A 21,023-nucleotide genomic window follows, 5' to 3' on the forward strand; every position below is an offset into this window, starting at 1 on the left:
TCTCCTCACGGGGTGCACACCTTGCGCATGGGGCTCCTCTACATGGGGGACACCCCTGCGTGGCACAGCACTCCTTGCATGCATCAGCACTGCGCATGGGCCAGCTCCACACGGGTCAAGGAGACCCGGGGTTTGAACTGCGGGCCCCCCATGTGGTAGGTGGTTGCCCTAACCATTGGGCCAAGTCCGCTTCCCTAGAAATAATTTCTTGATATCATTTAATACTTAGTTCACAATCAGATTTCCCTGATTTTCTCAAAAGTGTCTTTTTACTGTTGGGCTTTTAAAATTAGGATTGTTTTCGTTTTTGTTTTTTTTTAACAGTTCATTGTTGTACCTGAAGATTTTGAGTCAGTTAACACAGAATTCAGGTCTCTTTGTTCTGATAATAGAGTGGGCCATCACCTTCTTTACTGATATGCTGTCGGAATAGAAGTATAGAGCACACAGACAGGTGTGGCTGAGAACTAATAGGATGGTCTAGGATTGGAGAAGAGCCAGTGATCAGGGCAGGGCTGCCACCCAGCATGGACAAGAGCCTTGGACCTGAAATATGATAGTAGCTATTCCAAGACAATGCCCTATTTCATGTATGTCAGAAATACTTTGATAAACCTGAAGGAATTCAGTAAAAGAATTATATTATTTCTCTTTCTTGGACCTTTTTGGAACTTTCTGTTTTATCTTTTTTCTGTTATTTTTATTCACACGTATTATTGGGTACCCACTATGTCCCAGACACTGCTCTAAGTAAAAATCCCTGCTCACAAGGGGTCTATATGCTATACAGAGAATTAGGTTATAAACAAGATAAAAATAAGTAAAATGTGTAGTGTATTAAATTGTTTTTAAGTGTTGTGGAGAAAAATACAGTGTAGAAGAGGGCTAGGGAATGTTGAGGGAGTGGGTTATAATTTTTAAGTGTGGCCGGGGACCTGAAGGAGGTGAAGGAATCATCTGTGCAGATGTCTAGGGAAAAGCCTTCCAGGCAAAGGGAACAGCAGGCCTGAGCAGGCCTCAGGCAGGAACCTACCTGTCAGTTTAGGAATGGCAAGGAAGCCAGAGTGGTCTTGGAGTAGTTTAGGGAGATAGGAGTAGCAGGGCAGGACTCAGAGATTATGGGACCACTGTAAAGACTGGCTTTTAGGGAAATGGATGTAGCTCACACAGTTGGGCTCCCATTTACCATATAGAAGGTCCAGGGTTCAATGCCCAAGGCCTCCTGGTGAAGGCAAGCTGGCCTGCGCACTGAGCTGGCCCAAGCGGAGTGCCGGCCCATGCAGGAATGCTGCCCTGTGGAAATTCCGCCCTGTGCGGGAATGCCGCCCCGTGCAGGAATGTTACCCCGTGCAGGAATGCCAGCCAACACGGAGAGCTAGTGCAGCAAGATGATGCATCTAGAGACACAGAGGAGATAAAATGGGAAGACATAGTAGAACATGGAGCTGAGGTGGTGCAAAAGAATGATCACCTCTCTCCCACTCCAGAAGGTCCCAGGATTGGTTCCTGGAACTGGCTAAAGAGAATACACGCAGACCCAGAGAGAACACACAGCAAATGGACACAGAGAACAGATAATGGGCGGGGGGAGTAAATAAATCTAAAAAAAAAAAAAAAAAAAAGACTGGCTATTACAAGCATTTGAGGTGGAGCCATTGGCAAGTTCCCTCCTGGCTGCTGTGTTGAGAATAGACTGAAATAGGGCGAGGGCAGAAATAGGAAGACTAGTTAGGAGGCCATTGTAATAACCCAGGTGAGTTGATAGTGGCTTGGATCCAGATCTCATAGATTATTCCTCGGACCCAATCAGCTTCTTGTATATGGATACCTCAAACTTAATTTCACTTAAATATACTCTTACCTAACGCACACACCAGAGTCTTCCATACATAGCATGCTAACTGGAAGAAAGTATAATGATCTTTGTTATTCAGAGATGTTAACCTGTGTCAGGTAGTGTATCCTGACTTAAGAATCCAAATCTGGTTTCTCAGTTTTCCTTACAGAATTCGTTTTATGATATCTTCATCTGTTATTTACAGCAGGTAGACTTCTCTTTAATCAACCACACAAAGTATCTTTATTCCAGGCTTTCCCTAGAGAGAGAGAACTGTTCCAAAACTTCCTGAAGCCTAGAACTTGCAAGGTAGAGAACTTATGGAACAAACTAGAGATCACTCATTTATTCCTTCATCCATTTAGTCAACAAATATTTTTTGAGCATCTGATGTATATCAGATACTGGAAATACCACAATGAGCAAGGTAGACAAGGCCCTGTCCTGGTGTCACAGAGCTTATAGTCTCAGGGTGTTCTGTATTTCTTTTGACATTAAATTGGACAATCAGGAGCACCAATATTATGGGGTTATTAAAATGTGAACTTTTGAATCACATAACCATGAGTTTGAATTTTGACTTTTTAAATTTCTAGTTTTGTCATCTTGGGTAAGTGATTTAACTATTTTGAACCCATTTTTTTTCATCTATGAAATGATACCTATGTTATGACCATGTTGATAGAATTAAATAAAACATGTTGTATTTAAGGTTAGTTACTTTATTTTTATAACCTATTTGGATTTGAAAACTAACAGTAATATTGTGAAATAAGTACTTAAAAAATATGCACTAATACAAAAAAAATGTGCTCAGCTCTGAGAGAACTGGCTATACTTGGGCCTAGTATTTGAGAAAAAAGTCTGGAAGTGGGTAAAAGTATTCAGGAATAAATCTGTGAAGATTCTTATGTTTCTATACACTGATCTCTTATTAGATGGTGAGCTCCTGAAGCCAGGGACTGTGTCTCCTAATGTCTATAATAACCCTAGCATGGGGCTTTTGGGAGGTGTTTGTTAAATGAATGGTGACTCACTTCCAGAGCAACTGCTAGAACCATCTCACTGCCATGGATTGTTGGAACTTTCTAGGCTTAGGCTCCTCACAACTGCCCACTACAGCTCCAAAGGCCCTTCCGTAGCCTGATCCATGGATCTGGTAGGGTCACAGCCTGCCAGATTCAGAGAAGGCAAGGCAAGACCCCATAGTGCAGTCTTCCATAGATGCTCAAGCTGATACTCTGGTAGGTTCCTGGGCATTGTCTTGGGAATGTTTCCTCAATTGTGGGAATCAACACCTGGATGTTTCCTAAGACCTCTACCTCAGCATAATCCTGTCCCTTCTTGACCTCAGACTCTTAACATCCACCTTACTCAGAATTAGACATTCCTTAAAACTTCTGTGTTTGAACTGTTCTCTCAAATGCTTTGCTGATCCTCAGTTGACTAAAGTGATGAAGGATTTTCTGTATTTATCTTTTTTTTTTTTTTAACACAGGTTCTCTAATTGAACAGCTAACAACAGAAAAATATGAGTGTATGGTGTGTTGTGAACTGGTTCGTGTCACAGCTCCAGTGTGGAGTTGTCAGAGCTGTTATCATGTGTTTCATTTGAACTGCATAAAGAAATGGGCACGGTCTCCGGCATCTCAAGCAGGTCAGTCTTTTCTCTCTTTTTTATTATTCGCACCTATTTGATATTTAAGTGGGTTTTTTGTTTGTTTGTTTTTTTAAGATTTATTTTATTATTTATTTTTCTTCCCCCCGCCTCAGTTGTGTGCTCTCTATGTCCATTTGCTGGGTGTTCTTTCTTTTCATCCTCTTCTGTTGTTGTCAGCAGCACGGGAATCTGTGTTTCTTTTTTTTGTTGCGTCATCTTGTTGTGTCAGCTCTCTGCATGTGCGGTGCCATTCCTGGGCAGGCTGCACTTTCTTTCGTGCTGGACGACTCTCCTAATGGGGTGCACTCCTTGCGTGTGGGGGTTCCCCTACACGGGGGACACCCCTGCGTGGCAGGGCACTCCTTGCGTGCATCAGCACTGCGCGTGGGCCAGCTCCACACAGGTCAAGGAGGCCCGGGGTTTGAACCGCGGACCTCCCATGTGGTAGACGGATGCCCTAGCCACTGGGCCAAGTCCGCTTCCCTATTTAGGTTTTAAACTTAGCTTTAAAAATATTATTTAATTCCCCTCAAATATTTTATCTGTAGGGAGAGTATATTGCCTTGATTACATGTTTCACACGTTTATGGATCCTAAACCAATAAATCTTATCAGTCTAAAATATATTTAGGGTACAATAAAATCAGGCACTTTTATTGAAATTGGTGGCTTTTATGCAAGTTGCAACTGTAGAAAACTTATAGAAAGCAGACCCAGAAAGGACCATTATGGTTTAATTTACCCTTATGGTATTTAAGGTATTTTTTGCCTTTCACAAATCTTCATAGTATTTTGTGGGCTTTTCCCAAAGTTTAGAAGTAGTATTAATATGTTTTCTAACTGTGATTCTCTAATTTAAGATATGTGGGTTTTTCTGCATGTACTCAAATATTTTATCCTATTTTTTCAAGCCAAGATTCAGATCACATTTACCTTGACATTGGAAATAATAGAACAAAACCAATATCTACTTGATTCACTGTGTCTGAAAGTCCTTGTAAATATAAGCCCAAATGTAGTATTTAAGTAAAGCATTCCATATTGTGAGCTTTTATTTCTTAAATATCTGTTATATTTAACATTGAAATTACTACTATTTTGTTAATTTTATGGCTTTCTGTAGATTTAAAAAAATTTTTAATTTCATGTTCTTTTGAAAGAAAATCATTTTAATTTACCCCTTTTCTTGACAGATGGCCAGAGTGGTTGGAGGTGCCCTGCCTGTCAGAATGTTTCTGCACATGTTCCTAACACCTATGCTTGTTTCTGTGGTGAGTTTGTTTACACACATGGGCATCTTTTTCACTTCATTTGTTGTACCTTAGTTATCAGTCCTGGAGAGGTGGTATGCTGGGCAGGTTTTAGAAATTACTAAGATTTCATAGTTACAAGACATTATACTCTTGTGGTCCATCACACAGATAGATTCACTGGCCTTTGGGCTCTTGGCAGGCAGTTTTGGAGATGGCCCTTCTCATCATCATGCCATACTTAGGGCACTTCTGAGCTGTGGTACTGGGCTCCTTGGTCTTAGCTTTGAAGCAGAGCTGACCAGATGGCAGAACAGCATGCCCAGGGGCTCCCTTCATGCCCAGCTAGTGGCAGCTTTTAATAGTCTAGATTTGAACAGCTTGAGTAATGCGTATTTCAATCCAAGAAACCTAGTCATTGGTCTTTATAACAGAGAGAGAGATTCTCTGGAAATTGGTATTATAAACACTATCCTTGTGTCCTCCATCTTTATAGAATATTTCTTCCTCGTTTGGAATAGTTCACTTCCCCTATGTGTTAGAAAAAACTTTCTATGATCCAGATACTAATTCCTACTATTAGTCTATGTATTAGTCAGCCAAAGAGGTGCTGATACAAAATACCAGAAATTGGTGGTTTTTATAAAGGGTATTTATTTGGGGTAGGTGTTTACAGATACCAGGACATAAAGCATAATTACTTCCTTAACCAAAGTCTATTTTCGCAAGATGGCTGCCTATGACTGTGAGGGTTCAGGTTTCCTGGGTTCCTCCCTTCCAGGGTCTTCCTTCTCTCTGGGCTCAAGGTTACTTTCTTCCCAGGTCTTGCTTCTTCCTGGGCTCAGGGTTCTTCTCTTCCTGGGGCTTGCTTCTCTTTCCTCTGTGAGCTTACCTCCCAGGGCTCCAGCTTAAGGCTTTAGCTTCTAACTCCAACATCAAAACTCCAACATCAAAAACCCTCAACTCTGTCCTTTGCCATGCCTTTTATCTCTGAGTCCCCACCCGCTAAGGGGTGGGGACTCAATGCCCTAATGACATGGGCCAATCAAATCCTAATCATAACTTAATCATGCCCAGGTACAGACCAGATTACAAACATAATCCAGTATCTATTTTCAGAATTCATAACCATATCAAACTGCTAGTCTATTTCCTGCATGTCTTTATTTTTTCCTATCTTTAATAGTTCACCTTCTCTATGCAGTTGTCAGTTTTCCAGATTTTGCTCCTTAACCAGAACCATTGCATTTTTGTTTCTGTCCTTGTTGCCTCACTGAAACTATATTCAGAAGCCATCACTGACCCTTTCCTAACCAGATCCAGGGCTGATTTATAAGTTCTTCAACTTTTTAGCAGCACAGTAGCCCTTGACATGGTTGACCATTACTTTCTTGAAATGACTAGTTCTTCCTTTTCTGCATGCCTCCTTATTTTTCTGATGAATTTTTTGTTTCTCCTTTGTCATCATTTATCTGGAACTTTTATCAAGAATTGGTCATTGACTATCAACTCTATCTTCTAGCGTCAATCCCTGAGTGAACTCCTCTACTGTATAAAATGCTCTTCCCCTTCTTTTCTTTAAATCCTCATCCACTTACCCCAGATATCATCTTCTAGGAAACTTCCCTTTGTTATTCCCTCTCCTATGTTGGCCACTCTTATTTGAAATCTATTGGTCTTATATGTATGTTTGGTTGCCAAAACCTAAACCTTAATAGATACTAAATTAATATGAATTGAAGAAACGAAAACTCCTGAATGTACTATTGGAATGGGAGCATGAAACTGAAAGGAGGTGATCAGAGGAAAATTGGGCAAGTAGGACCATTTAAAATCTTGTTAAAGCCCTCACTGACAAGTTAGATAGGAGACCCTAAGGGGATGGAAGAATGTGGGATGAAGGTCAGCATGGCCTGAGAGAGGTAAAATGATGTGAGAATGCAGGTAATGGACTTTTTAGCTTGATGTCTTTGCCCTCATTCTGCTTTTCCAGGAGACCATTAATTTAATATACTTTTATTGAGAACTTATTTATATTACTATCAGGCACCGTGAAGAAACAGAGGAGAAAAAGACTTTTAACTTCCCAGAACTTATAGTCTAAGAGTTGAAGCACAATTAACCTAATGTTATACTACAAATACAAAGTGTTGTGCGAGATCATTGGGGTGAGTTATGATTTCTGCCTAGTTGATTAAAGGCTTCATGAAGGAGGTAGAATTGAATGGGGCTTGAAAACGAGGGAGAATCTTGTTGGGAGGAAAGATTTAGTGAAGAGAATAGGATAGGCAGAAGTGTAAAACAAAGAAGGCTTCAGATCTATTGGGAGAAGAGAGAGTCATTCAGTCGTGGAACCCAGGATCCATGAAGGTGGAGGAACAGGAGATGACTGGAAAGGGAGAGCTGACCTCTTGATGCCAGCCTTAGAAATTAGTTTCAGGGAAGCGGACTTGGCCCAGTGGTTAGGGCGTACGTCTACCACATGGGAGGTCCCCGGTTCAAACCCCAAGCCTCCTTGACCTGTGTAGAGCTGGCCACATGCAGTGCTGATGCGCCAAGGAGTTCCCTGCCATGCAGGGGGTGTTCCCTGCGTAGGGGAGCCCCACGCACAAGGAGTGCACCCCGTAAGGAGAGCCGCCCAGCGTGAAAGAAAGTTCAGCCTGCCCAGGAATGGCGCCGCACACATGGAGAGCTGACACAGCAAGATGACGCAACAAAAAAAAGAAACACAGATTCCTGTGCCGCTGACAACAACAGAAGCAGACAAAGAACACGCAGCAAATGGACACAGGGAACAGACAACTGGGGCGGGGGGAGTGGAGAGAAATAAATAAATAAATCTTAAAAAAAAAAAAAAAAGAAGAGTTTCAGAGTTTCATTTAGCAGGTTATGGGACACCACTGAGGGCCAGTGTGATTCTTTATTAAGACAGTCTAGTGACAATGAGTAGAGTATTTTGGTGCTTGAAACAGTTTGCAGACTCATAATAATCCAAATAAAGAGTAATAAAATTCTGTAATAGATGTTAGAGTAGGATAGAGAGGAAGGAGTAAAAGATTTCTAAGATAAACAGGGATTAGTAGCAATAGGAAAGGGAGGAACTGATATGTGGCTCCAAAGTTTCATGGTTTGGAAATGATGACAGAAAAGGGCAGGTCAAGAGAACTAGGTTTGGTAGAGTTGATGAATTCAGTTTATTTTTTATTATTATTTTTTATTTTATTTATTTCTCTCCCCTTCCCCCCCACCCCAGTTGTCTGTTCTCTGTGTATATTTGCTGTGTGTTCTTCTTTGTCCACTTCTGTTGTTGTCAGCGGCATGGGAATCTGTGTTTCTTTTTGTTGCATCATCTTGTTGTGTCAGCTCTCTGTGTGTGTGGCGCCATTTCTGGGCAGGCTGCACTTTCTTTTGCACTGGGCGACTCTCCTTACAGGGCGCACTCCTTGCGCGTGGGGCTCTCCTACGCAGGGGACTGGCATGGCAGTCCTTGAACGCATCAGCACTGTACGAGAGTCAGCTCCACATGGGTCAAGGAGGCCCGGGGTTTGAACCACGGACCTCCCATGTGGTAGACGGACGCCCTAACCATTGGGCCAAGTCCACTTCCCATGAATTCAGTTTAGAAATGTTGAGTTGAGGGTGTGAGCAGGACATCCAGTGAAAGATGTCCGGCAGGTAGTTAGAGATACTTGGAGATATTGTATAATTCCACGTGTATGAAATTTTTAGAATAAACAGATTCATAGAAACAGTGCATTAGGTTACCAGGGAAATGGGGGAATGGGGAGTTAATGTTTACTAAATACAGAGAGCTTCTTTTTAGGGGGATGGAAAAGTTTTGGTAATGGATGGTGGTCATGGTAATACAACACTCTAAATGTAGTTAGTAACACTGAGTTTTACACTTAAAAAAGGTTAAAATGGGAAATTTTATTTATATATATAACATTTATTTATATATAACATTTTTATCACAAAATTTTTGTAGAAAAGAAAATACTTGGAGAAAGATCAGGACTTAGTGATGGCATTGCTACTGAGAGTTGTAGATGAAAGAGTAAGGAGTGAAAAAAGGGTAATGAGAAAATGGTCTAATGCAGAACCTTGGCAAGGGGGGAAATTTACATCATTTAGGGTCAGGAAAATGAGGTAGAACCATTAAAAAAGTGGTAGGGAGAAATGAGGGCAATGTATTGAAGCAAGAGCACAGAGGCAGGGTAGTTTTTTTTTAATAGTCTAAAGATGAGGTTTTGACCAGTTGAGAGGCAAGAGAAGGATTAGAAGGGGTGAGGTGAGAAAGATACTAAGTAGGAAAAACTGACAGTTTGGTGGTGAAGTAGAATATAGAAAGAAAAAAAGGAGTCAGGGATAACCCTAGTTTTTGAGTTTGTGTGACTTTGACAATGATGGTGTCACTGATAGAAATAGGGATCACAGGCAGGGGAAGGGGGTTGAGTGGGAAGACACTGACTTTGATTGTAGATGTAGTTAGTCTGAAGTGACTGAAACCCCAAGCAGAGATGTGTGGCAGACAGTTGGACCTGTGGGGCTGAAACTGAGGATGCAGGGCAAGGCAAAAATGATAAATTTAGGAATCATTGGCCTTTACATGTATTGAACCTCACAGCATGAATAAGATTCCTGAAAGATGCAGGATAGAGAGAAAAGCAGAGGCCAGGCCTGGCCTCGGGTGGGCTGATATCTTGAGTGTGTAAGTTGCCCAAGTAAGCACGAATTCCTTAAAGGCAAGGAATCCTGTACCTTTGTTTTACTCTTCCCTGCTCCTATGCTAAGCCCTCTAGAATAGAGGAATCCTTGCTGTATAGGGGATTTATGCCCTTCCCATCTCCCACTGCCACTCTTCTTTTCCCATTGTTCTCTTTCCTTATTCTCTTTTTCTGATCCTCACAGCAAATATTCCCAAATCAATCCAGGGGCTCAATACAGAAGTCTTATCTTACTGGTTTTTAACCTTAGAATAAATGTGTCCATTAGTCAAAGTGGCATTTTTTCTGAGTAAAAATGACTTTTTAAAGTCTTTCCCAGGAAATCTAGAATGTAAGATTTATCATACTCAGTAATACTCAGTAAAGCTTTTGATGAGTAGCATTACATTCATCTTTTTATTTTAGGATGTGGGATAATGTATTGTTGAACTGAAGTCAAGGATGTGGTTGAAATTTCTACCACTGACTCTCTGATCTGATATGTTTTAGGCAAGGTAAAGAATCCTGAATGGAGCAGAAATGAAATTCCACATAGTTGTGGTGAGGTTTGTAGAAAGAAACAACCTGGCCAGGACTGCCCTCATTCCTGTAACCTGTAAGTTGGAATGCTGGACCCCTCGGGATTCCTGGTTGATATGCTTTGCTGTGGGCCTAAATACACATCTCTGATTAGCTTGTAGCAGGATGGGGTGAAGGGCAGTACAGTACCACCTACTGAGTACTCACTCTGGGTCAGGCACTCTGCATAAGTTAACTCATTACTTATGCCCAATGAGGCATAGGTAAATATCATGTCCACTTTTCAATGAGGCTTGGGAAGGCCAAGCAACTTGCCCAAGGTCACACTGCTAGGACATTGAGGAGCTGAGATTTCCAAAGCCAGTGCTCTTCCCTCCGTATTACTCTGCTGGCTTCTAGAAAGAAATAAGACTCAGATGTTTTATCTCCTATTGATATCCAAGTCCAAGAGTGTGCAATGGACAGGCTTCTGTCTGGAGAAAAGGCAATTGTGTAGGGTCCTTATCAGCAGGGTTTTTAGGATGTGAATCCCTTCCCCACAGTAAATAGCAAGCTTTAAGATATATCTAGTCAGGTTGCAAATAAGAGATATGAACAGTAATATAAACACTGTTAATCAGTTACAAATAACAAATCTCTACAGACTTTGACCTCCAGCAAAGATTTCATTCCTGGGTTTGAACACTAAATTGTTATGTGACCTTGGACAAGTTACTTAATATTTCTAAGCCTCAGTTCCTGCATCTATAAAATAATGATGTAAGAGTAATAATACTTATTTTAGAGGATTCTATGAATAGTAAATGAATTAATGTACCTAAGAGGTTTAGCACTTGTAAGTGGTCAAACTCTTGCTTTTATTACTCAAATCTGAGGGTAAAACAGACACAGTGTGTTATCTTGGTCCTTCTCCTGCATGGAGCAAGGGTAAATGTTGGATTAAGGTGTGATGGTGGTGGTACTGCTGGGGAATTGTCAGTGGGCTAGAGCTGTTCAGACCAAGCTAAACTGCGTGGCTTGAGATGTGCAGGGCAGTCAACCCCACCCCTACTCTTGACTATTTGCATAGGTCCTTCCTCAGAACCCAAGGACTGAGGTTTACTTAAAACATGTCTTCCTTCAGTTGTCATTGTAAGTAAATCAACGCTCTACATGGACTGCCTTTCTTAAGCCTTTAGTAGAAATGGGCCCTTGTCATGACTACCTGAGAACATCAAAAATCTCAGTGAGGGAAATGGATGTAGCTTGAGTAGTTACTTCACATAATAAGGTCCTGGGTTCAATCCCTGGTACCTCCTAAAAACAACAAACAAATGAAAAAACTGACTCTCATTGGTACTTCCTAAATTAAAAAAAAAATCTCAGTGATGCAGTTTGAATGGTCAACACCATTTCTGAAAAGAAAAGAGGTCCTGAAACCTGCTCCTTTATAGTTTTGGAAATCCTGCATTTTACTTGGGAACATTCTTTTTATTCCTGTCAGGGTCCTAGAGATTGCTGAACCCCATGCGCTGACAGCACTTTCCTGGTCTACAGCATGTGTAAAGCTTTGAGTTTCTCTCATTTTTCTTATCATGACTCAAAAGCCATAAGTTGACCTACCCTCTCCCCCACCTATTTTGAGTCATTCCCATAGGTTATAAAATTCTCTGCAATAGTGGCTAACATATTAGAATCACTTAGGGGGCATTTTAAAATGCCAGTTCCCTTTCTCCACCTCAGAGCAAGTGAATCAATCTCTGGAGGAGTGGTCTGAGCAACTGAAGTTTTAAAAGCTCTTCAGGTGAAACTCTTAATATGTAATCAGTGGTGAGAAAACTGCTATCAAGGTTATAAAAACCTGGGATTGAATCATAGTCTTGGACAATTTTGGAACAACCTGGAATCAACCACACCTGAACAGCAGTTTATCAGTCCAGTTATTTAAATATGCAACCATGAAAACTGTTTCACCTGAAAGGGTTGAAGCGCCTCATACAGATTATAACTGTTGAATAATGATATTCATCTTTAAAGAAACAAGCTTAAATTTAATGTCTCCTAAAGGTGCTGTCTGTCAAAATGTGTCACCTTTGAAATCTAGGCACTTGTTTCTGGATTGATTTCAACATTTTTGAAATGCTTGAGAATTATCAGAGATGGTATAGGAGTCACATAAAACACCCAACCAGGCCACATTTTATAGACACACCTGGTTTATATAGCAAATTGTGTTGCCATCTGATTTAGTAAGCGTGGCTCTGATTGACTCTTAATTCCTAAAGAATTGCAATTTGCCACTATTTAGAATACCCACTCCCCCCAAAAAAGTTGTTATGGAAGTTCCCAAAATGTTTTAGGTAGTGGTATTTCTGAATCAGTGTGTAGTTTACCAGAGTGTTCTATTCAGAGGTCTAATTCTGATACGATAGCGTATCCCTAAGCCCAGTTCTTTCCATAGCCCCCTGTCCCCTTAGTTCTCTCCCTGTGTTACTTACCAGCATTCCTGCCTACCCTCCTGTCAATTTTCTTTTCACTGTTCCTGTTGTTATCACATTGCCTGGTGATTAGTTTACCAGCTGATAAGAAAATGTCTGTACTTTTCATGGACCTGTAGATTTGAGCTATTACTTTGCCCAGGTTCTGAGCTTTTAATGGACACCATTGTCCATCCTGTCATTCACCTGAGTGGCAAGCTATTTATTTTTGTCCCCACACAGTGCTAAAAGTGAGCTGAGACCATTTTCAAAAATGTCCTCTGACTATCAGACTCAAATAAAACCACAATTTTGACTTGAGCTTTACATTTCAGTTAAACATTCTAAGATGATTAATGTGGTGAATTCTGTCTATAGAAAAATGTTTATATCTTTGTTTAAATAGATGAATCAACTTGAGACAAACACTAAAACATTTTATAGTGAATTTATTTGGTGTTCTATTCCCTATGGATGCAGTTGGGGCAGCTGCTTTCAGGTTTGGATGCATGGGTATGATTTATTTACTCAAGCCTTTCTGTTTCAGTCTCTGCCATCCTGGACCTTGCCCACCCTGTCCTGCCTTTATGACTAAAACGTGTGAATGTGGACAGACCAGGTAAAGTATGAATTGCAATCTCCACATTATTTGCTTGTGTTTTTACAAAATAAAAAGATTTTTTTAATGAAAAAAAAAGATTAGTAGGTAGATAATAATAAATGGTAATTATAAATAATACTTTTTTTGTAAATGGTAGTTTCCTGTTGCTGCCCGGATCCTGTTTTCTTTGTTTAGTTTTTTAAAAATTTTTATTATGGTGCCATACGTAATGCACAATTTCTCATTTTACCCATTTTTGTATGTACAATTTAGTCGTAGTAAACAGAAATTCCTCATTTCTACCCTTCCCCATTCTCCTTCCCTCCCCTTGTCTCCTGGCAACCACTAATTTGCTTTTTATCTCCATGGATTTACATATTCTGGACATTTCATATAAATGGAATCATATAATATTTGACCTTTAGTGTCTGGCTTTTTTTCCACCTAGCATGTTGGTTTCAGGTTTCATCCATGTTGTAATGTGTCTGTACTTCATTTTTATAGCTAATAACATTCCACTGTATGATTATACCACATTTTGTTTATCCATTGATAAGCATTTGAATTGTTTCCACCTTTTGTCTTTTGTAAATAGTGCTGCCACGAATATCATATACAAGCTTCTGTTTGAATACCTGTTTTCAGTTTTTTTGGGTATATACCCAGAAGTGGAATTGCTGGGTCATATGGTAATTCTATGTTTAACTTTTTGTAGCACTGCCAAATTATTTTCCACAAAAGTACCATTTTACATTCCCATCAGCAGCATATGAAGGTTCCAGTTATTCTGCATCCTCACCAGCACTGTTATTTTGTTGTTGTTTTTTTTTTAATAATACCTGCTCTAATGGGTGTGACGCTTAATCCTGTTGTGCAATCTTATAAGTAGTTAAGAAGTTATGTGCAAACTGAGATTACCTGTTTCAGGTGAAATGATAAGGTGATGGAATTTTTTTTAACCTCTCTAATGATAGAACCAGAAGTTGAACCTGGGTGTGTTAAACTCCAGCAGGCAGGGACCATTTACCTATGCCTAGCACAGTATCTGGCACGTAGGAAGTTTTTAGTAAATATTGTTGACTAGAAGAATAAGTGACCCCAGAACAACTCTCTCTTTAGATTATTAGACAAGTTTTCCTGTGTCACAAGTGCAAAGACCACTGATAGCTGCAGTGTGCCTCTGAGGCACAGTAAGATCTTAAAATGATTTCTGAACCCATCAGATGAAATGGGATCATGCAGATTTTCAGCGATGTGGGTGCTTCATGATGTTCAGCTAGAAATAATAGTATCAACTCAAGAGTTGATTTAAGTAGCATAATGGTAGCATAGCAGGCCAGTGTTAGCCATTATGCCTAGCACCAAAAACTGATCGTCAATGGATATATTACAGTGACTCTGTATAACAAAATATGTAGTGGGGTTGGGGAATAGGATGAAACTCTTCCTGAAGAAGAGTAGTCTCTAAGTCATGATCCTAGAAAAAGACTGGAATACAATTATCTAAAAGCACTGGCCTCTTATTCTTCTTTAGCGAATAAATCAGCCAATTAGGATTTTTATTAGAACAAAGTTGGAGTGACTGTGACCCTGAGACAAAATCACATACATTTTGTTCTAAGAATGAGAGCTACGTAAAATGCAAGAGTACCAGGAGCCAGCAAAATACTATTGTGCTTTCAGTCCAAGTATGTATATTTTAGCCACCGCACTCTACCCCAGGCTGTCAGGTACCTTGGGAACTCAATGCAGAGCTAGAATTAAAACCCAGATCTTCTGAGCCCTGGTCTCAGGCCCTTTCCCGCTGCATGCTGCTTCATGATTACTTAGAGATGGAATCACATAAAACAAATACTCAGGAATAGCCTTCAGTTCCTCACTGATCAGTAAATTTGCAAGAGTGAAAGGTAGGATGGGAAGTAAGGAAAACAAAGGAGGAGAAAGAAGAAAGAGTAAGGAAGAGGAGAGTAATTGAAGAAATAGGGATTGGAGGAGGGAGATGTAGAGAAGGTGGGGAAAGTAGTGGTTAAGAGAAAGGCTTAGTAGGTTTTGAGGAGAGTGGGCTTCAGCATTAGTTTGGCTGTCAAACAGGAACTTTTAAACTAATGCATCCATCTCCTGTCTTTACAGGCACACTGTTCGCTGTGGTCAGGCTGTCACAGTCCACTGTTCTAACCCATGTGGAAATGTTTTGAACTGTGGTCAGCACCACTGTGCTGAGCTGTGCCATGGGGGTCAGTGCCAGCCTTGCCGGATCATACTGAACCAGGGTAAGTGTGGGCACAAAGTAAGCGTGTATTTTCTAGAACCTTATTTGTGGTTGTCTTGATGCACATGGATTGGTCTCACATCTACAGTCACAAAGACTCTTAGCTTTGGTACTGTGCAGAAAGCTGGAAATAGATTAATGCTTAAATGTTTTTCATCATTTCAGTCACAGAATACCAGTATAGATCATTGTCCTATATAATTGGGACAGTAGATTTAAAATACTATTCAAAAGTAACAGTTTGGGGAAGCGGACTTGGCGCAGTGGATAGGGCGTCCGTCTACCACATGGGAGGTCCACGGTTCAAACCCCAGGCCTTCTTGACCCGTGTGAAGCTGGCTCATGAGCAGTGCTGATGTGCGCAGGGAGTGCCGTGCCACTTGGGGGTGCCCTACGCCCGGGGAGTGCGCCCGTGGGAAGAGCCGCCCAGTGGGGAAGGGAGTGCAGCCTGCCCAGGAATGGCGCCACACACACGGAGAGTTGACGCAGCAAAGATGACGCAACAAAAAAAAGAAACACAGATTCCCGTGCCACTGACAACAACAGAAGCAGACAAAAATAAGAATACACAGCGGGTGGACACAGAGAACAGACAACTGGAGTGGGCGGGGGACGGGAGAGAAATAAATAGAATAAAATTTTTTTTTTTTAAAGTAACAGTTTGTAAAGGTCTAGAAAAAAACAAAATAATCTTGAAAAAGAAGAGCAAAGTTGAAAGATTATACTACCTGATTTCAAGACTTGTAAAGCTACAGTAAACATGATAGTGCAGTTATTGGAAGAGAATAGAGTCCAGAAATAGGCCCATATATATATAGAGAGAGAGCTAATTATTTACAACCAAAGTATTAAGTTAATTCAGTAGGGAAAAGAAAGTCTTTTTACAGTGTTGATAGAACAACTTACAGAAAACAGTATGGGGAAAAAAATGAGTCTCAACCCCTATCTCATTCTTTTTATTCTAGATGGATCATTGACTTATCTATAAAACCTAGAACCATAAAGCCATTAGAAGAAAGCATAAAAGGATACTTTGGTGATATTGGAACTAGGCAAAAATCTTGGATAGAGCAACAAAAACACTAACCATAAAAGAAAAGAGTAAATTAGACTTCATCAAAATTAAAAATTTCTACTCATCAGAAGACATCATTAAGAAAATGAAAAGATAAAGCAAAGTCAGGGAACAAAGATCTGCAACACACATATCTGAAAAAGAACTTGTACACAGAATATTTTAATACTCCTATAAATACAAAAAAAGATGAACAACTCAATTAAAAGGGGCAGAAGACTTGAACATATACTTTACAATGGGAAATACATAAATGTCCATTAAACACCTAAAAGGTGTTTAACACCTTTAAACACTTAGGAAAATGCACAATGAAAAACTCATTGAGGGTAAAATAGTGCAGCCTGCTTTGGAAAACAGATGTGGCTGAAGTGCATGAGCGCCTGCTTCCCATGTATGAGGTCTCTGGTTCGGTCCCTGATATCTCCTAAAAACAAACAGGCCAAAAAACCCAACTCATTCGGGAGTGGATGTAGCTCAGTGGTTCAGTGTCTGCTTCCCATATACGAGGTTCTGGGTTCAATTGCCAGTACCTCCTAAAAAGAAAAAAAACCCCACTAATCTTTGGTGACAAAAATCAGAAAATGGTTGTCTAGGGGTTCAGGTAATAGGAAGTGAATGCTTTGAGATAAGAGTTTCTGGGTTGATGGAAATGTTTGGTATCTTATTTTGGGTGGTGGTTACACAGATGCAGACAATTATCAAACATATGAAACTGAACACCTAAATTGTACATATTTATTGTATGTTAAATATATTTCAGTGGGAAAAAGGACAAGTAACTTCATGAAGAATAGAAAATATTTTTTTAAAATTGCGAGTATAAGCTCTTGTTTTTTTTTATTTTTTTATTTTTATTTTTTTTAGATTTATTTATTTATTTAATCCCCCCCCCCCCCCCCCCCCCCCCCCCGTTGTCTGCTCTCTGTGTCTATCTGCTTATCTGCTGTGCCTTGTCTCTTTGTCCACCTCTGTTGTCGTCAGCGGCACGGGATGTGTGGGCGGCGCCATTCCTGGGCAGGCTACACCCTCCTTCCCGCTGGGCAGCTCTCCCTGTGGGGCGCACTCCCTGCACGTGGGGCTCCCCTACGCGGGGGACACCCCTGCATGGCACGACACCCCCTGCGTGCATCAGCACTGCACATAGGCCAGCTCCACACGGGTCAAGGAGGCCCGGGGCCTGAACCGCGGACCTCCCATGTGGTAGACGGATCCCCTAACCACTGGGCCAAGTCCGCTTCCCTTGTTTTTTTTATTTCTCCATTTTGCCCTTGCTCTTTCTCCTTTCTATTAGAATCTTGACATGGGACAGAAAAATCTACTTCTACTTTCTCTGAGTATAGTTATTCCCTCTTTTCAGCACACATAGTGGATACTGTCAATGACCTAGCTTTTGATTAAACAACCCAAAAAGTCATTGTACTTTAAGGTAATGTGTTTGGTCTTGAGACAACACTGATTGTCCCAGTTTTTTCTTTTATTGAGCCAAAATCTGCTACCTTGAAATATCCTCTCATTGGTGTGACTTACTCCAAATTTCATTTTTTTCCTGGGAGGTTCAAAAACAGCTGTCATGGCCTCTCTCCCCAGTGTCTCTTTCCAGGCTTATCAGCTGTGATTACTTCATTTCTTCACTGGGAAACAGGCTAACCGATAATGTATCCTCTTAAAGTGCCCAGACTGATTACAGCATTGACAGTTTTCTTGTGGGGTTCATCAGGATACAGCAGTTCTCAAAACTAGGTGTTCTTTGACAGTTTTCTTGTGGGATTCATCAGGATACAGCAGTTCTCGAAACGAGGAGTACTTTCTTGAGATTTTTGGCTGACAGATGATTGGTTAATTGTGTCCTGATTATTTTTTAGCCTAACATATCTGCCTTCTACTCTCTGTGGAGTAGAACTTGAGGGCTTCAAAATCACCTCTTCTTCTGAAGCCTGACCCTACCTATGGGTATTCCCCTCAGTTTCAATTCAAGTGGAATAATCATCTGTTTAAGCTCTTGTTTTTTGATAAATTCTTCAAGAGAATGTCTACACTTTGCCCACTTGGATTCATTATGTCATATGGGTCTGTATTCAATGGGAAATATAGCAAGCTGTACTCCAAGCATTTTTCCAGTGTATAACCAAAAACCTACACTGCCAAATGGTGACACACAATGGTTCTCATATTCTCAGCTAGGAGAAATGGTATTTAGAGAGGATAGCTTGAAGTATCTGTAGTCCGTGCATCTGTCCACACAGTCCCTCTCTTCTGTTTTTATGACTGCCCTTAATCTGTAGAGATCCTGAGTCATAACGTATTGGTGCCCTATAGAGTTTAATTTTATTAAATTTCACATTGGTATGATTCTGTTGATCTGAGTTGGCACTTAAAATAAGGAACAGCTGTGGGTGTGAGCTATAAGGATTTTATGTAAGGAAGTGTGTTTTATATTACATAATGTTCTTTTGGATGCTCTTGGGAAAAAACTCTTATCTGATCTTAATTCCAAGATAGTTGTTTTTCCTCAAAGATTATTTATCTCTTTTTATTTTAGGAACCCTCTATAACTGATCTAATGCTTGTCTATATATTATGCATTTCTTAGCACTGATCATTCTGAATCCCTACCATTGTTTTTTTTCCTCCTTTCATGTCATCTTTTAATTTACACTCTTGTTATAGTTTATGTATCCTTACAAGATGCATCAAATCCATTTCAAGGTAAAGCAGGAATTAATTTATGTTCTAGCAGTTTGGTATTAGCAAAAACTATGGATTCTGTACTTGATCTAGATCATTTTTTAGCTCTTTATTCATATTGGGCTATTACTCAGGTCTTTTTCATACAAATTTGTGTAGAACCCAGTCTCTTCCTTCCTGTTTTTCTGTAGTTGATTTTTTTTAGGTACTGGGGACAGGGATTGAACCTCCAGCCTTGTATATGGGGACCTGGTGCTCAGCCACTGAGCCACGTGGGCTTCCCTGAGTTGTTTTTTTTGGGCTTGTTGGTTTTGTTTGTTTTTTTCTGGAGGCACCAGGAACTAAACCTGGGACATCCCATGTGGGAAGTGGGAGCTCAACCCCTTGAGCCATATTGTTCCCTGATTTTTAAAACTAGATTTCAAGACTTCTTTAAAAAAATTTATTTCTCTCCCCTTCCCAATCGCCCCCCCCCCCCCCGGTTGTCTGCTCTCTGTGTCCATTTGCTGTGTGTTCTTCTGTGACTGCTTCTATCTTTATCAGCGGCATTCCGAAATCTGTGTCTCGTTTTGTTGCGTCACCTTGCTGCATCAGCTCTGCATGTGTGCAGCACCACTCCTGGGCAGGCTGCACTTTTTTTGCACTGGGTCGCTCTCCTTACGGAGCACACTCCTTGCACATGGGGCTCCCCTACGCGGGGGACACCCCTGCGTGGCATGGCACTCCTTGCGCACATCAGCACTGTATGTGGGTCAGCTCATCACATGGGTCAGGAGGCCCTGGGTTTGAACCTTGGACCTCCCATGTGGTAGGCGGATGCCCTATCCATTGTGCCAAATCCACTTCCCTCAAGACTTTTCATTTGACCATATTAAACATTTAGCAGTGTTTTGGCCAAGTGTATAGTCTGTCTTCTTGAACTGTAATTTTTCTAGGGTAACTTTCAACCTTATCTACAGATTTAATAAGCACACCTTCTGGGTTCTCATTAACATGTTAATAAAAATACTGAAGTGGTTAAAGCTGACAAGAGAGACCTTCCTCCAGACTGTCTTTGGTTCCTTAATGCTCTTCAGACAGCTGTGACTCCACCTGTTGTACTCTCATCACGCTCATATTTCTGTCTCTGTTGCCTAGAAGAGACAGTTTTAGTATTACACTTGGATTATGCCCTGTTTCATCAGGAGCTCCATTTTGTTCTCACTCTTCCAGTTGCCTGACTCTTGACTTCTCCATTCATAGCTGTCTGCTGTGTAGTTCGGGAGGTTGTGGGGGGAGGAGCTTGTGTTCTGTTTGAGCAGAAGCTTAGCAAAGAAAAGCCTGCTTGCATAAGCTCCCAGTTGCTAGGGTTCATTACTAATTACACAAATATTGTGTTCCCTGCATCTGTATTTTTTTCATCCACTAAGTTTTTATTGAAGGAATGAGTTTGTTTTAGAACAGGGGATGAAATTGCACATATACTTACCAAGACTAAATATGTATTTTAAAAATCAAGAGTCTTGGGAAGCAGTTGTGGTTCAACTGATAGAGCATCTGCCTAACATATGGAGGGTCCAAGCGTTCGATACCCAGGGCCTCCTGACCTGTGTGGTGAGCTGGCCAATGCACAGGGCTGCTGCGCACAAGGAGTGCCATGCCATACAGGAGTATTCCCCACGTAGGGATGCCCCACGCACAAGGAGTGCGCCCTGCAAGGAGAGCCGCCCGGCGCAAAAGAAGTGCAACCTGCCCCAGGAGTGGTGCTGCATACACAGAGAACTGATGCAGCGAGATGACACAACAAAAAAGCAACACTGTTTCCCAATGCCACGTGACAAGAATGCAAGCAGACACAGAAGAAAACACAGTGAATGGACACAGAGAGCAGACAATGGGGGGGGAGAGAAATAAATAAAATAAATCTTTAATAAATTATAAATAAAGCCAAGAGTCTTGACT

The 21,023-nt window shown here is 40.9% G+C and overlaps 1 protein-coding gene across 3 annotated transcripts in view; it reads left to right on the plus strand.

The window, feature by feature from the left end:
- Nucleotides 1-21,023, plus strand: part of NFX1 (nuclear transcription factor, X-box binding 1) — a 94,402-nt gene that overhangs the window by 20,279 nt on the left and 53,100 nt on the right. For all 3 annotated transcript variants that reach the window (XM_058301981.2, XM_058301982.2, XM_058301983.2), the window contains exons 3-7: nucleotides 3,336-3,494; nucleotides 4,691-4,768; nucleotides 9,964-10,069; nucleotides 12,997-13,068; nucleotides 15,181-15,320. In XM_058301981.2, the coding sequence (XP_058157964.1) occupies nucleotides 3,336-3,494; nucleotides 4,691-4,768; nucleotides 9,964-10,069; nucleotides 12,997-13,068; nucleotides 15,181-15,320 (555 nt within the window). The remainder of the gene's footprint in view (nucleotides 1-3,335; nucleotides 3,495-4,690; nucleotides 4,769-9,963; nucleotides 10,070-12,996; nucleotides 13,069-15,180; nucleotides 15,321-21,023) is intronic.

The sequence above is a fragment of the Dasypus novemcinctus genome, chromosome 8, assembly GCF_030445035.2.
Source record: "Dasypus novemcinctus isolate mDasNov1 chromosome 8, mDasNov1.1.hap2, whole genome shotgun sequence".
Lineage (NCBI taxonomy): Eukaryota > Metazoa > Chordata > Mammalia > Cingulata > Dasypodidae > Dasypus > Dasypus novemcinctus.